Source organism: Hypanus sabinus, chromosome 16 (genome assembly GCF_030144855.1).
Source record: "Hypanus sabinus isolate sHypSab1 chromosome 16, sHypSab1.hap1, whole genome shotgun sequence".
Taxonomy (NCBI): Eukaryota; Metazoa; Chordata; class Chondrichthyes; order Myliobatiformes; family Dasyatidae; genus Hypanus; species Hypanus sabinus.
This window is the reverse complement of record NC_082721.1, coordinates 29,419,662-29,435,928: the sequence shown is the minus strand read 5'-3', so window position 1 is coordinate 29,435,928 and position 16,267 is coordinate 29,419,662. Positions and strand designations below refer to the sequence as shown.

Sequence of the window (16,267 nt, the reverse complement as noted above, 5' to 3'; positions counted from 1 at the left end):
AACAAGGTCAGCAATACACTCAGTGGGCACTTTATTAGATGAACTCAGCAGGTCGGGCAGCATCCATTGAAATGAGCAGTCAACGGATGCTGCCTGACCTGCTGAGTTCATCCAGCTTGTTTGTACGTGTTGATTTGACCACAGCATCTGCAGTGTACTTTGTGTTTACTTTATTAGATAAAGTGGCCACTGAGTGCATGTTCATGGTCTTCTGAAGCTGTAGACCATAACCTTCAAGGTTCAATGTGTTGTGCATTCAGAGATGCTCTTCTGCATACCACTGCTGTAACACGTGGCTATTTGAATTACTGTTGCCATCCTGTGAGCTTCAACCTGTTGGACCATTCTGCTCTGACTTTTCCGCAGAACTGTTGTTCACTGGATGTTTTTTGTTTCACACACCTGTTATGATTTGTAACTCCAGAAACTAATTGAAAGAAAAATATGGGAGCCAAGAATACTTGGGTGCTTAGTTTTTCTTTAGAGAGGTGCTCACATATGATGTGGTAGCATAATGATATTTGCCATTCATGTACTTCTTACATACGGTGTAACCCAGAATAAATTATGTAAACAACAAAGAATACTATCAAACAATATATCACTCAAATATTACTGAAATATTAAATACACTACAGAAATATTCTCTGGAAAGCCTAGAGAGCATTATGAGTGAAAATCCCAGGAGATTAACAGTTTCTGAGATACTCAAACGATCCTGTCTTGCACCAACAATTATTCAAAGTCACTTAGATCATATTTCTTCCCCATTCTGATGTTCGGTCTGAACAATAACTGAACCTCTTGATCATGTCTGTATGCTTTTATGCATTGTGTTGCTGCCACATGATTGGCTGATTAGATATTTGTATTATCAAGCAGGTGTATGGGTGTATCTAATGAAGTGCCCACTAAGTATAGTTCAGAAGAATTGCTAACAGATTCAGTGAGTTAACATGGGACTTGAATATAATGTAATTTAGCCTGCCATTAGAAATATTGCATCGAGTTTTGGGCACACACAAAATGCTGGAGGAACTCAACAGGTCAGATAGCACCTGTGGAGAGGCTATTCCTCTCCATTGATGTTGCCTGACCTGCTGGGTTCCTCCACCATTTTGTGCGTTACTCTGGATTTCCAGCATCTGCAGAATCTCAATTTGTTTAAAAGGAAATTAAATGGCTGCTTTAAGAATACCAAATATTATCGGACTGCCAGGGCATAACGAAATATAAGCAGGAGTAGATCTGTCCAGCAATTATGAATGATCTGTTGTAGGCCACAACTCCTCTTCTGTGCCACTGTCCATAAAATTCAAGTTCCTTGAGGCAACAGAGTGGGAGGACAAAAGCTGATACATACTAAATAGGAATAATCTATTCCAAACTATACATTTCAGAAAATCTTTTGGTGGGACATTAAAATGCTTAAAAGCCATGTTAAATCTAAATACGGTATCCTAGCAAAAGGCATGCTGCACAGTCTAGTATGTAAATCTTCCGGTTAGTTTGAATTCCTAATCCAGTGCAGTAAAATCACATTCAAGCAATTAGCCGGAATAGCAAAGGTGTCATCACAAAACTGAAATAAATGTTACTTTACTTGTTAATTAGAACGAAGCACTATGCAGCATATGGTAAGGAGGTGTATGTCACAGTCACTTGTTGTTCAAGTGCCAAAAGGATACGAAAAAAATATCCATGAGGAGCCTATAGCATCCTTACAGCAAAAGCAGATTTTGTTACTTTCTGAGACAAATGGTGAGCTACTGTACGTTTGTGAACTGGAACTGTATATAGATTGCTCAATAACTTATAGTATGTAATTGTTCAGGAAATTACTTTCAACTTGAATAGTCGCTGACCGTTCTTTATATTTGACAATGTATTGGAACAAATGGAATTAATTTACTCAGAAAACAACTTTTTAAAACAATGGAGAAAGTTGTAACTACATCAGCTTTAACCAAGAAAAGTAGGATTACTTCCACACAAGTTGTGAACGTAGGCCTGTTACATATTATTTGTATAAATAAAATAGACCTCAGTCACTTATAACAATAGTCACCAATTTTGATTGACAGGGGAATTGCTAAATGCTAAAACCTGTTCGCCTCCTTTTACCATTCTCACTCAATGCAAACTCATTGCCAAGAGGACTGACTTATAACAATAGTCACCAATTTTGATTGACAGGGGAATTGCTAAATGCTAAAACCTGTTCGCCTCCTTTTACCATTCTCACTCAATGCAAACTCATTGCCAAGAGGACTGCGAGGAGTAAAAAAGCTCAGCAGGTCGGGCAAGGTCTGTGGAAAAAAACGGAATTAACACTTCATGCCAATGAAATTTCATGGAAACTGGTAAAAGTCAGACATAAAGTAAGTTTTGAGTTGCAAAGGAAAACTGGTAAGAAGTTGTAAAGATACAAAGTCTGTGATCTGGGTGATACAACTCATACAAGTTCAACATAATATCCCGACTCCCATACTTAGTATTTTAATTTATGAGGGCCAATGTACCAAAAGCTCTCTTTACAACCCTATCTACCTGCAATGCCACTTTCAAGGAATTATGGATCTGTATTCCCAGATCCCTCTGTTCTACCGCAATCCTCAGTGCCCTACCACTCTCTGTAAGTGCTACCCTAGTTTGCCCTCCAAAAGTGTAACACTTCACATGTATGCATGAAATTCCATCTACCAATTTTCTGCCCATTTTTCTAGCTGGTCCAGATCCCGCTCCAAGCTTTGGTACTCCTTTTTTGCTGTCCACTACTCTGCCAATCTTGGTATCATTCATGATTTATCTGTCTTACTTTGCTGTGCACTAAACAGCACGAGGCAAGAGAAAGTTTTAGATTGAATGTTTTGTTGAAAAAGAATTAACAATTTCTATGAACAGAGAATCTAATATAATGATTAACAATCTGAAGTAAATATTATCGGGATAAAGATCTCCAAATCAGTACCAACCATAACTCATAGCCATTGGAAAACTCTAACTCATTTGCAACCTGAGATTAAATCAAATGTTATGTTAATACCCTTAGATTGGAATACCGTTTGTGGTGAATGAATTCCTAGAACTGTCAAAGGCGTTGTTCTACTGCAGGGGAATATCCTAGAATTTCCTTGCTGGTTGACAATGTAGATTGCTAGAGATGTGTTCATCAATCAACTGGCTAGATGCGCCTGTTTCCACAAATACACTGGTTTGCAAGTTGCAGATCTTCACTTTCACTTAAGGTTGAGCTTCTTGAAAGCTGTTATGTGCAACTAATGTTTATTCAGGATCAGCACAATTGTTGTTATTTATTGATTTCAACATTCAGTGCATGGCCTGATGAATTCTGGCACACTTAGTTGTTGGATGACAAACTCTTGTGAAATGGGAGAGTTTTCCTACATCTGCATTCCTTCTCTTTGCCAGGGCATACTTGTTTGAAGAGGATAGTTGCCCCCACAATAAAAGCACTATTTTGATATCCAGGGATATTGACTATATTGGCAATTGTTTTTTTTCTTTAATGCTTTTGAGCTAAGCATTCTATTTGTTGTTTGCCTTCTTTCCTGACTGCATTCACAAAAGTGTTTCATGGGTTTTCTCCCTCAAATTCTCTATTTGTTACTTGCTCAGAAAGTCTGACATGTTTCTCAAGAGCTTTCCTTTGAATCAGAATCAGAATCAGGTTTACTATCTCCAGCATGTGTCATGAAATTTGTTAACTTAGCAGCAGCAGTTCAATGCAATACATAATACAGAAGAAGAAAGAAAAGGAAAAATAAATAAACAAACAAATTAACTACAGTATACATATATTGAATAGATGAAAAATCATTCAAAAACAGAAATATATATTGTAAATGTGAGGTACTGTTCACAGGTTTAATGTCCATTTGGGAATTAGATGGCAGAGGGGAAGAAGCTGTTCCTGAATTGCTGAGTATATGCCTTCAGGCTTCTGTACCTCCTACCTGATGGCTGCAGTGAGAAAAGGGCACGCCCTGGGGTGCTGGAGGTCCTTAATATTGGATGCTGTCTTTCTGAGATACCACTCCCTGAAAATGTCCTGGGTACTTTGTAGGCTCATACCCAAGATGGAGTTAACTAAATTTATGACCCTCTGCAGCTTCTTTCGGTCCTGTGCAGTAGCCCCCCACCTTCCATACCAGACAGTGATGCAGCCTGTCAGAATGCCCTTCATAGTACATCTTTAGAAGTTTTTGAGTGTTTCTGTTGACATACCAAATCTCTTCAAACTTCTAATGAAGTTTAGTCACTGACTTGCCTTCTTTATAGCTGCATCGATATGTTGGGACCAGGTTAGATCCTCAGAGATCTTGACACCCAGGAACTTAAAACTGCTCACTCTCTCCATTTCTGATCCCCCTGAGGATTGGTATGTGTTCCTTCGTCTTACCATTCCTGAAGTCCACAATCAGCTCTTCATCTTACTGACGTTGAGTGCCAGGTTGTTGCTGCGACACCACTCCACTAGTTGGCATATCTCACTCCTGTACGCCCTCTTGTCTCCACCTGAGGTTCTAACAACAATGGCTGTATCATCAGCAAATTTATAGATGATATTTGAGCTATGCCTAGCCCAACAATCATGGGTATAAAGAGAGTAGAGTAGTGGGCTAAGCACACACCCCAGAGATGCACCAGTGTTGATCATCAGTGAGGAGCAGATATTATCACCAATCCACACAGATTGTGGTCTTCCAGTTAGGAAGTGGAGGATCCAATTGTAGAGGGAGGTACAGAGGTCCAGGTTCTGCAACTTCTCAATCAGGATTGTGGGAATGATGGTGTTAAATGCTGAGCTAAACAGCACCCTGACTTAAATGTTTGTATTGTCCAGGTGATCTAAAGCCGTGTGAAGAGCCATTGAGATTGTGTCTGCCATTGACCTATTGTGGCGATAGGCAAATTACATTGGGTCCAGATATCAAAGCAATTTCGATGCTCTGTGCTTTCAGCTCTTACTGAAGATCAGAAAATTTATATTTTGCAGGAAGTTGGCACAGACACATGAAATACTGACAATTGCTCAGTTGCTTTTTGCCTTGTGTGATTAAATACGATAGTCTCAGATACAATATCCAGACCTTAACATATAGTCTGTACAGCATAATGTTAATTGAATTATCTTCTCTGAAGCATCAGAGGCTAAGGGGGCAACTCTGTAGAAGTGTACAAATTTATGAGAGGCGTAGAAAGTGTAGCTAGTTTATCTTTTACCCAGAGTCGAAATCAAAGCACAATATTCAAATTGAATTATTATCAAAGTATATATAAGTCACCATATACTTCCCTGAGATTCACAGTAAATTCAAGAAACACTGCCCCCAACAGCATGGACAAACAATCAACATACAAAAGACAACAAACTGTGCAAATACAAAAAGAAAAAAAAATAATTGTAATTAACAACTATTAAGAAATAAATATTGAGAACATGAGATGAAGAATCTTTGGAAGTGAGTCCTTAGGTTGTGAGAACAGTTCAGTGATGGGACAAGTGAAGTTGAGTAAAGTGATCCTCTCTGGTTGAAGAGCCTGATGGTGGAGGGGTAACAACTCTTCCTGAAACTGGTGGTGTGGGTTCTGAGACTCTTATGCCTTCTTCCTGATGGAAGCAGTGAGAAGAGAACATGGACTGGATGGTGGGGGTCCTTGATGATCAATGTTGCTTTCCTGCGTCAGCGCTCCATGTGGGTGTGCTCAACACTGGGAAGGGCTTTACCCATGTTGGACTGCCTCCCCACCATCCACTACTTTTTGTAGGCTTTTCCATTCAAGGGCATTGGTGTTTCCATACCAGGTTGTGATGTAACCAGTCAATATGCTCTCCACCAAACATCTATGGAAGTTTGTCAATGTCTGAGATAACAAGCCTAATCTTCACTAACTTCTAAGAAGTTAGAGGCACTGCTGTGCTTCTTTCATAATGACACTTACATGCTGGACCCAGGACAGATCACACCAAGGAATTTAAATTTGCTGACCCTCTCCATTTCTGATCCCCCAGTGAGGACTAGCTCATAGACCTATGATTTCCTCCTCCTGAAGTCAATAATCAGCTCCTTGCTCTTGCTGATATTGAGTGAGAGGTTGTTGTTGTGGCACCACTCAGCCAGATTTTCTGTCTCCTTCCTGTATACTGATTCATCACCATCTGTGATTCGGCCAATGATAGTGGTGTTGTCAGCAAATTTAAATATGGCATTGGAGATGTGCTTAGCCTTAAGTATAAAGAGTATAGTATAATTTCAAATACTAGAGAGTTGGAAAGTTTGAAACTTTTAATTTCACAAAGAGTCACTGGTGCCTGGAAATCACTGTCAGTGGAAATGATGGAAACACATTCACTAGCAGTGTTTAAGAGGTACTTAGACAGATACAAAAACAGGCAAGGAATGGGAAGACATAGCTCATGTGCAGGCAAATAGGACTAGTTCACATTAGCATCAGGTCAGCATTGATACGATGGGCAGAAGGACACGTTCTTGTTCTATATTATTCTGTGTTCTATGTAATATCCTATAACTCAGGGTGCAAACAATGTTTCCATTCTTACATCTTTTTTTTACATCATCTGTGAGTCATGCCAATGCCTCTTCAAATGTGCAACACCTTCATTTTCATGGGAATGGCTGGGGCAGCACATCAAAGCACCCATGTTGCTACATTAACACTAAGCAAATGTAGTGATGGTGCACTGAATATTCTAAGTAGTATTTATTCAATTAATTTTGAATACTGAGCTTGTACAGACTCTGATTAAGTATCAGAATTTATAATCTTTCAATTGCTGCAGAGTAACTACTAGACTGACTTCACTGTAAATGCAAAGTGCAAGAAATCCTACCCAGTGGTTTAAAACTAAAATACATTAAAGATGGTATTCAACTCTACTGAATATTCAAAAGGACATTAACTGCACTTACAGTTTGTTGATTCTGCTTTCTGTTGTAAACTCTGACCAGTGTGTCTTTCATGTGTGTGATCAATTAGACAAAATTGCTGCATAATGGAAAACAATAGCTGCTTTGTTTACCATCATATTCACATGTTCAGATCTGACACTATTAAAGAGGAAGAGTATTCGGAGATAATGTACCAATACATCACAGCAACATACTCCAGTTCAGTTTCCTCTTGTCTTTCCTCATTTGTACCTATAAGAATACCCTCTTGTTTCCTTCTCCTCCTTGTGCTTGTCCATCGTCCTCTTAAATCTGTCTGTACTTCCAGTTCAACCACTCACTATTCTGCTGACTTCAACATACTCTCCACTCTTTGGATAAAAGAAATTTCATCTGAATTCCCTCTTGGATTTCTGGGTCACCTTCTTCTTAACAATTCAATAGTCGATTTAATTTTTCCCCACAAATTAAACCATTCCAGTTTTGCATCTGACGTCTTTATCACTTTTCTATCTGCTGGTAACTTCGGATTTGCTGCATCCTCTCCTGTTTACACTTCCCCCAGAGATAGTCTTGATATAGTGCAACATTCACCGCCCACTTTCAACGGCATCGGGACATTCAATATCTTCTCGTCTCTATCTTATCATACATGCTCAGTCCCTACACTCTGCAAAATTACATTTGTTTCATTTTTAAACTTTCCTTAGCTTTGATGGAAGGTCATCGATATGAAATGTTAAATACTGTAAGCTCCTCTCTCGACAGGTGCTGTCTAACCCGCCAAGCAATTTCATCATTTTTTAAAATAAAATTACAACATCACCAGTATTTTGCTTTAGGACATGACAGTTGAGTGTATACAATTTGGGGAGTTAAACAGAATAATGAAAGCTGCAGCAATGGTCTTGAAGTACACAACTCTGAGCTTTCATTTTGGTCCACGTATGAAAAGTTTTAGTATCTTACATGGGTTTAAAACTCCTTTGTCAAAATGACGAGTATTAACTTGGTCAGCATTGATTCGCTATTACAACCAATAGTAATTTGTAGTTTTATTGTATACATACACTATATATGACAAATCTGAACCAGTGGCACTTATATTTAAACGTTATGTCCAAAATTTATTTTCACAATAGGTTTAAAATATTCAAACATTATTGCCAACGACTGCTCTTTAAAAAATTGACGCCTGTCAGTGTGCTGGAGTGCGAAATTTCACTTTCCATAATCTGCTAGATTTGGTTTCATTTGCTTAGCTCGGGTAGGACGGCGAATTCTATTCCGTGTTATTTTTTAAATTATCGATGGTCACTCTTTAACGGCTTACAATAACTCCAGTGATTAGGTATGAACTATAAATAAAAACGCGCCCATTTTGACTATCGTTTTGAGAGTAGTTTAAACTCGATCCAGCCTTTACCGGATTACTCGGTGTAATCCGCGATTCATTTGACAAACTGTTGAAATCTAGACTCCTTGATTGCACTTCTAAAGTACAATGCATTTAAACGTGTTTAGCAAAAGATTGAAAGCAAATCAGTAGGTTAATTCTGGGTAATAAGAAAAGCCTTGTAAAATATTAGAGATTAGTTTATTCGCGGAATGAAAGGTTTTAAGTTGTGCTAGTGCCAAGGAAAGATTAATGTTTTGCTTCCTACTGTAACGCCCCACCATATGTAATTTTTACAGGGAACAGGAAGGTCAAAAATTTCATCGCAGCTGGTTACAACTTGATCTGAAAGACCCTTCTGATCGTTCTGTAATGGCGGTGTGTTGAAACCCACCTCTCCCCGTCCAGACTAAATTACACTTTTACTTTCGGCAGACTCGATTTCACCCTCCGTTTCCCTCTGTTCTCTCCAAAGTTTCCCACGACTCGTGCTGGTTGGACCAGGTGCGGAGTTTGAGAATGAGCGAACGGCAGACGAACGTCAACAGTCTGTTTCTGAATGAAGACTCGGCCAAGCGGAGCACGGCGGACAGTCGGGTCCAGCAATTCCAAAAGGCGCTGCGGAAGCGAGCTGGTCGAGCTAAGAAAAGCCTAAGCAACATCAGCCGGCAGAGCGTCCAGAGCTTTTTTAAGAGAAATGCATTTGTCGTTTTAACTATCTTTGCGGTCATACTGGGTAAGAAAATCAGATACACAGGAACGGGGTATGTAAATATTACGGAACAAAGGCCTTCGAATACAATTTGCTTAAACAATAGGTGAAAAAGAAGTGAGTGTCCTTGGGTGGTAAACAATTTTGAGCAGTGTTTATTAAGAGCAATTTAAAATAACGTAAGTATTAAATATAGCCAACAGTCCATGGGATACATAACAGTGTGTTTCTACAACTTCAACGGGCAATAGATTGGTTCCATGTTTCTCTGAGCACCAGTTGTATTTCACAAACACACCATCCCAGCTCAAAGGAATTTTAAGCCATTGCATGTCGATGCCCTTTTAACCTTCAGCACAACTACAAAGCATGTTTGTATTACCAAGATGAAGATCCAAGGATTACAAATTGTGATTCCAAACTGATCTTCGTAATTTAAATTTCTGATATTTGGCATGTTTTATTCAGATCTGTGGCCTCCAAAGGAATCCAATTTTCTTGCACAAGGCTGTGCATTGTACTCCAAATTTGCAACAGCAGAACTTTGATTTGTATTCCATCTTTCTGTTAATGCAAACCATTGTTTTACCACAGATAATATCCCACAGATAATTCCTTGACTTGCCCTTAAAATGGCCAAACATAATAGACCACCTTTCCAGATTCTTTTTGTTTGATTTCCCATATTAAATATTTTAGATTTTAAACTACAACTAATGCACACAGTACAGATCAAGTAACCTAAAATATCTTGGAATCAGAATCATTGAATCCTAGTGTGAGCTTCCAGAATACTAGGTGCAATCCCCATCCTTCCTCCATAAGCTTTTGAATGATTTTCCCTCATGTCCATTGGTTTCCTTTTGAAGGCACTTGCTGATTACGTTTCTGCCATTCCATCAGCTAGGAACTTGCAAAGCAAAACTACTCTCTGATAGAGAATTCCCTGGCGCCATCTTTAGTTTCTTTCACCCAGAATTTTAAATCTGTATCTCCAGCCCTTGAGGATTCTATTCATGGAAACAACTTCTATTATCATTATTGAACACATTTCTACAGAATCTCCACTTTTCCTTTGCTCCGAAAATCACAATCCCAAATTCTCCAATGTAGCTGAAATTCCTCATCCCTTAAAATTCTAGTTAATCTTTCTTTTCCAAGGACCTTCACACCCTTCTTAAGCTTAAATGATCAGAGTTGAATGTAATATTTGGACTTTCGATCAGCATGACTTCCTAGTTCTTGAACACCATACATCTACTTCTGAATTCTAAATTTACATATGATTTGCTATTACTATATCTTGCCACTTTGATGGGCTTCTGTTCATGTATACCCATTATCCTCTATGCCTACACACTTTAAAACTATAAATTGCAATCAGAATACACAACCTTATGTTTCATTTTGGTACGTGTATGAAGCGATTCCACGGCAATCCTCCTGCCAAAGGTTTGGTTGGGAAATTACCAAAGAAGCTGTCTGACAATTGAGATTTACCACTTCTGTCATATCTACTGATCTCCTTCTGAGTTTATAATGGGAGATTGGTATACTAATATAAAATATTCTTTAATTCCCATTCAAAGATTGACCAGATGAGACATTGTGAACAACCTTAATTGGTATTTGTGCCATATGAAACCTGACACCTTGTCATTTGAGAGAATAGAGGGAACAGTGCTGTTCATCTGACAGTGTATGACATAGGATTAAAAAGGGAATTTAACGTTTTATTCTCATTGAGTCTTACTTGGTCTATGAGTGTTTGCTTAGAGAAGGCATGGATTGGCCAGATCAGAAAGTATTCAGTGAAAAGGATTATCATGCTTTTTGATATATCAAAGCTGTCCTTGAACTAATAAATTGGCTTTTGCCTGCATTGCCATCCTTCATGTTCATGGGTAGAAGTATGTAACCATATTCAACAACATATAATTTACAAACGATACCTTGCAAATCACTCAGTAAATACTTCCAAGAGAAATTCAGGAGCTGTCATGTAATTTTGACCTATCTATATAATCTTAGTTCATTTTCAGTGTTGACCTATCCAGTATTTTATCTAATACCACCACATTAACCTTTTACCCACAAATCATCCTATATTGCTTTCTCACAAGTAATTCAGCTGCCATTTTTTTCTCAGTAGCCAGGGCTGCCTGCACAACAGGGTGCCAGCGGAGGCTTCCCCCACCAACAGTGACTTTCTGTATCTGTGTTCTTACTTACAAAAGCCTTGCTCATTGGCTGAGAGAAGTTAAAGGGTCTTCCATTTAATGCCAGCATGGTAATGCTTCTAACCTGGCAAGGTAATGAACTGTCTATTTTCCTGAGAAAAAACAACTCCTTACTAAGCATTTTTAAGAGCCATGATATACTATTGCTTTTAAAATTCAAATGAATAAATGTAACTTTCAAAAATCATTTGACACCAAGATACTTGGGAGAGTGAAACTGGTGCACATTAAATTACAAGTTTTGGATGTGGCAGAGGTTGGGAGAAGTGGTATTGATTCAAGAATCGAGTCTGGGGATCTTGGTCAAAAGGATGGACGGGCCACAGAAGATCAAAGGTCAGGAGTAAAGGCAAGAGAAGAGATTAGAGGTCAGAGAGGAAACCTGGGGTTAGTAGTATGAGAGAGCATTAGGGGTGGGAGAGGATGGTGGAAATCTAGTCAGGATTTTCCTTTCCCTTTAACCTCAACTTTCCACCAAAAGGAAGTTACTCCATCCAATTTAGATGGCACAATAGGAGTCCAGAGAAAAGGATCAAAACTCTTTCTTTGAAAATCATTTTACATGAAGCTATCCCAAGTTTGCAAACTGGCATGCAATGAATTAAAATGCTTGAATGTAGTGAAGGCATTGAATTAGGAGTGGATTACAGAAAGTGGATCAGGGTCAAGGGAAAAGGACTGAAGTTGGGGAAGGAGATTACAGGGGATCAAAGCTCAGTAGTGGAGGCAAGAGGAAGATTAGGACTGGAGGATGGCTGAGAATTAGCATCCGGAGGAAATGGCTGCAATAAAAATGGGGGATAGGAGTACGGTAATCAGGAGTCTTAAGTGGCAAGAGGCCAGGGAGAATATCAAGAGCCAGGAGAGGCAACTTGAAAGTAAGAAGTGGATTATGGGAAGGAAAGATGAAGAGATTAGTCATGGGAACAGATTTCAGAAGCAAAGTAAAACACACAAACAATGCTTGTATGCTTAGTGCAAGCTACCAAAGGCAGTTTCTATCCTGGTCTTTCTCTCTTCAAATACCTGTCTAGCAACTTAATTTGTTTTCTAAAGTGTAAGGGATACAGATAAAACATTTCAGCAGATTTATTGCCAGATATATTTTGAAATTTTTTTGGCAGATTGCTTTGAATAATGTAAACTCTACTTCATTAAAGGTTTTGAAAAATACAGTAGCATTAAAAAAAAGAAAAGCAATTATTGAGCAGAAATTACTGGAAATTAAATGAAGTTATTTTATTAATCCAACTATTGATACATACTGGGAAATACTTGGTGAAATAGGACACACTCTGACATTTCAAGCCACAATCCAGATTCAGCTCATGGAGTTACAGCTCTGGACAATCACCATAATGTGTTACAGAAACTTATGAGGCTTTCAAGAACCACACTTATTGTAACAAACAACAATCAGCTGAAGTTTCTGAGAGTGGTCTTTTAATTTTCTTACCCCCTCAGCTCTCTTTTCCTTTCTGTTCCAATACTGGAGTAAAAGGTAACTTGCAGAATTTTATGCTTCTTACCTTACCTGTATTTGTTGAAGATAAATTTTACATCATTAGGGCCAGTAAAATGCATTCTAATGTAATGTTAATGTATTGGATTGAAACAGGTTACCATTACTTTTTGGCAGGTATAATTCTGGGTTTTACCCTCCGCCCCTACAAGTTGTCCTATCGTGAGATTAAATATTTCTCTTTCCCTGGGGAGCTGCTGATGAGGATGCTGCAGATGCTGGTGTTGCCACTCATCGTTTCCAGTCTTGTTTCAGGTAAGGGGATAAAAGTTATCATTGGCTTCCATGATAAAGCACATTCAGACCATTTCATTCCTTTACAGTCCATACAGCTGCCAATTTCAACCGTAAATCCAAACCAAGACTTCACTGAGATGGTGGATACAATAATGTTATGGCAGGAAAGAAGATATAAAGGGTGATGATTTATTGTTGTCAATGAAAAGGAAAAGAGAGAAGGCAGTAAGAATAATGTCAACATGAGCAACAACACCATAGCATGACATAGCAAGATGTGTACTCATGAGGAAACATACCTGGGAAGGGGATTTCAGAAGCAGAATGATTAAAGCGCCTTTACCACAAATCGAGTCCAAAAGAGAATATTGATTTCAAGTTGCAAGATAATGAACCAAGTGTATAAATTTCTGGAGAGGAATAAAGAAATTATTAAGAGAGGAATAAAAACTCATAAAATTAAGAAAAATAAGTTTCAGTAGCAATAAAACTACCAGATTGAAACCAAAGTTCAACTGGTTCGCTTATATCCTTCGGAGAAAGATGTGACTCCACACCACCGGCATGTTTGACTCTAAACTACCTTCCTAGTTAAGGGACAATCAGGAATTGATCATAAATGCCAGCACTGCCAGCAACATCCACATCTCAGAAATGAATTTTAAAAAAATTAAATTCTTCATATGGCCTGGTAATTATTTAAAAGCTCATCTTCACTGATACTAATTTCTCTGCAAAACTTTGTATTACACAAAGTGAAAGATGAAACAGGTAAGTTTGCTTGGAGACATTTCTGTTGTTCCCTTCTTGGGGCAGTATGTGGATTTGGGATTGATTGTAAAATGTACCATGGAACAAATAGGTATAGTACAGCTGTATTATTATTCTCTTTGCTGAGAAGACTAGTGTATGTCAGCTCAGGTCAAATGTTTCTTCTTCTCAATATCAGTGACAATTCTGTAATTCTCGAGAACTGAGAGTTCCATCCTGTGTCTATAGGCTGGACAGCTGCAACTAGAACGGATTAATGGAGGTGGACAACCAAAGTGTGTAACAGGTTATGACTATTTTGGTTCATTTCCACCATTATTCATTCCTATGCATTATAGTTAGCTCATTTTCCTGCCAGTGATGGTAGTTGTTTGTTCTTCTGGTGACATCCCTCATTTCAATTCAGACATTCTGTATTTTTTGAACCACACACAAACATAGAGCAAATGAAAATGTGTTGGGGAGACTGTAGAGTTTGGGGTAGATGGAGTGAGGAGGTAGAAATGATGGCAATCAGCCTGCTTATTGTAGTGAAGGTTATGTTAAAATAGGAGAAATTTATTCTATTTAAAGTGGTCTTAACCTTGGGGATTCTTTTCTCAGAAATTCAGCATCTTATTGCTTAGTTTGACTGATGGACTGGAGTGAGGTATCTTACAATTTTCAGAGAAAGACTCATTATTTTTTAATAGGTCCCTGTGTTACAACAATCAGCACTGCATGTAAGCATCATTATTTCAGAACGGATGTCTGGTTGTCTATACTAAGAAATGATATGTTGGCAGACTGAGCTGAGGCTGTACCTCAAAGCACCAAAGTTCAGTTCTGCTCCAGAGAACTACAAGAGTCCATGATCTGCAAACTTTCAGGGACAGATTTATCAAGCAATGTTGCAAAGAGATCTGAAGGAATTTGACACATGGACTTATTTCTGTTTCTCTTCTCTACAGCAGCAATTCAATTATGGGACTGAAAATTTTTCATAGTTTTTTTTCTTCATCTCTTGCCTGTATCAGAGTAGATGCACAGATGCCACCAGTTGGTGTAATGTGAGGGTGGAACAACAACACTGTACTTGTGTATCTCCCAAACACAGTAAAACACTACACTAAAGCACTACACGTTTGTGTCATCGATTGACTAAAACTCTGAAGTGTATATTAGAACTGATGACCAAATTTTGATAAAAAGGACATGTTACAGAGTGTTTTACAGATGGAAGGAGATGAGGAGGGGCAGTAATATTTGATAGGGAGGTAACATTTAATAGGGCAAGTTTAGAACTTAAGATGTTGGCTGGTGAGGTACAGCTTTTGATGGTGTGAGACAAGTGTGCAAATGGAAATTTTTCAAAGGAGTATAGGAAAGGATAAGTTTACAGAGAAAGGAAGCAGGGAGACTGTGCAGAGTTTGAAACTAAGGATGAGAATTTTAAAATCCAGATGTAATTTAATGTCTTAATACACATGGCAAATGCTTTAAGCTATTAAAATGATGGTGAGGAATCTACAAGAAACATATGCAACCTAAAGTAAACAAATTAGGATAAAAGACCATATGAAAAAAATAAAGCCCAAGAGGACATTGATGGACATTAATAGTTTTAAAATAAGAGAAAATCAGCAGATACTGGAAATCTAAAGCCACACACACAAAATACTGGAGGAACTCAACAGGTCAGGCAGCATCCATGGAAATGAATAAACAGTTGATGTTTTGGGACACTTCTTCAGGACTGCAAGGGAACAAGGAAGACACCAGAATAATAAGCTGGGGGGAGAAGGAGGAGGATAGCTTGGAGGTGGTAAGTGGAGCCAGATGAGCAAGAAAGGTAAAGGGCTCGAGAGGTCGTAGGGTGAGGTGAGAAGAGGTAAGAGGCCGGAGTAGGGAAAAGTAGAAGAGGGGAGGGGGAGGATTTTTTTATAGCGAAGGAAAAATCAATATTCATGCTGTCAGGTTGGAGGCTACCCAGATAAAATGTAAAGGTGTTGCTGCTCCACCCTGAGGGTGGCCTGATCACGACCATGGACTGACATGTCGGAATGGGAATTAAAATGTTTGGCTACCAGGAAACCATAAAGTGAAGTGAAATCTCACTTAAAAAAATTAGTTAAACTATCTGTTACAGCAAACACACACACTGTCAAAAATTAAACAGAGACCCTGAGGATAACCTAAAGCTGCAGATGGTGGAAATATGAAACAGAAACAGAAAATACTGGTGATACTCTACAGGTCAGGCAGCATCGGTGGAGAAATAAAAGGTTAAACATTTCAGATCGATCATTTTGAATCAAAATCAAATAAGGTGTGAGGAAAGGAAGCATAGTTTAAGTTAAGGAGAAGTGGAAAGGATGAAGAAAGGAGGCTTCATCTGCTGGAATCTGAATTGTAAACCAAACTACAAGAGGAACTCAAGCGATCAAGCAGCATCTGTAGGAAGACGGAATTGTT

At 38.6% G+C, this 16,267-nt stretch overlaps 2 protein-coding genes across 2 annotated transcripts in view; one reads left to right on the top strand and one right to left on the bottom strand.

The window, feature by feature from the left end:
• Window positions 1-16,267, bottom strand: part of ranbp3b (RAN binding protein 3b) — a 319,866-nt gene that overhangs the window by 218,604 nt on the left and 84,995 nt on the right. The gene's annotated exons all lie outside the window — the stretch shown is intronic.
• Window positions 8,392-16,267, top strand: part of slc1a6 (solute carrier family 1 member 6) — a 78,725-nt gene continuing 70,849 nt past the window's right edge. Inside the window, exons 1-3 of the mRNA XM_059991456.1 lie at window positions 8,392-8,495; window positions 8,631-9,067; window positions 12,923-13,060. Coding sequence (XP_059847439.1) covers window positions 8,851-9,067; window positions 12,923-13,060 — 355 coding nt within the window. The 5' untranslated portion in view covers window positions 8,392-8,495; window positions 8,631-8,850. The remainder of the gene's footprint in view (window positions 8,496-8,630; window positions 9,068-12,922; window positions 13,061-16,267) is intronic.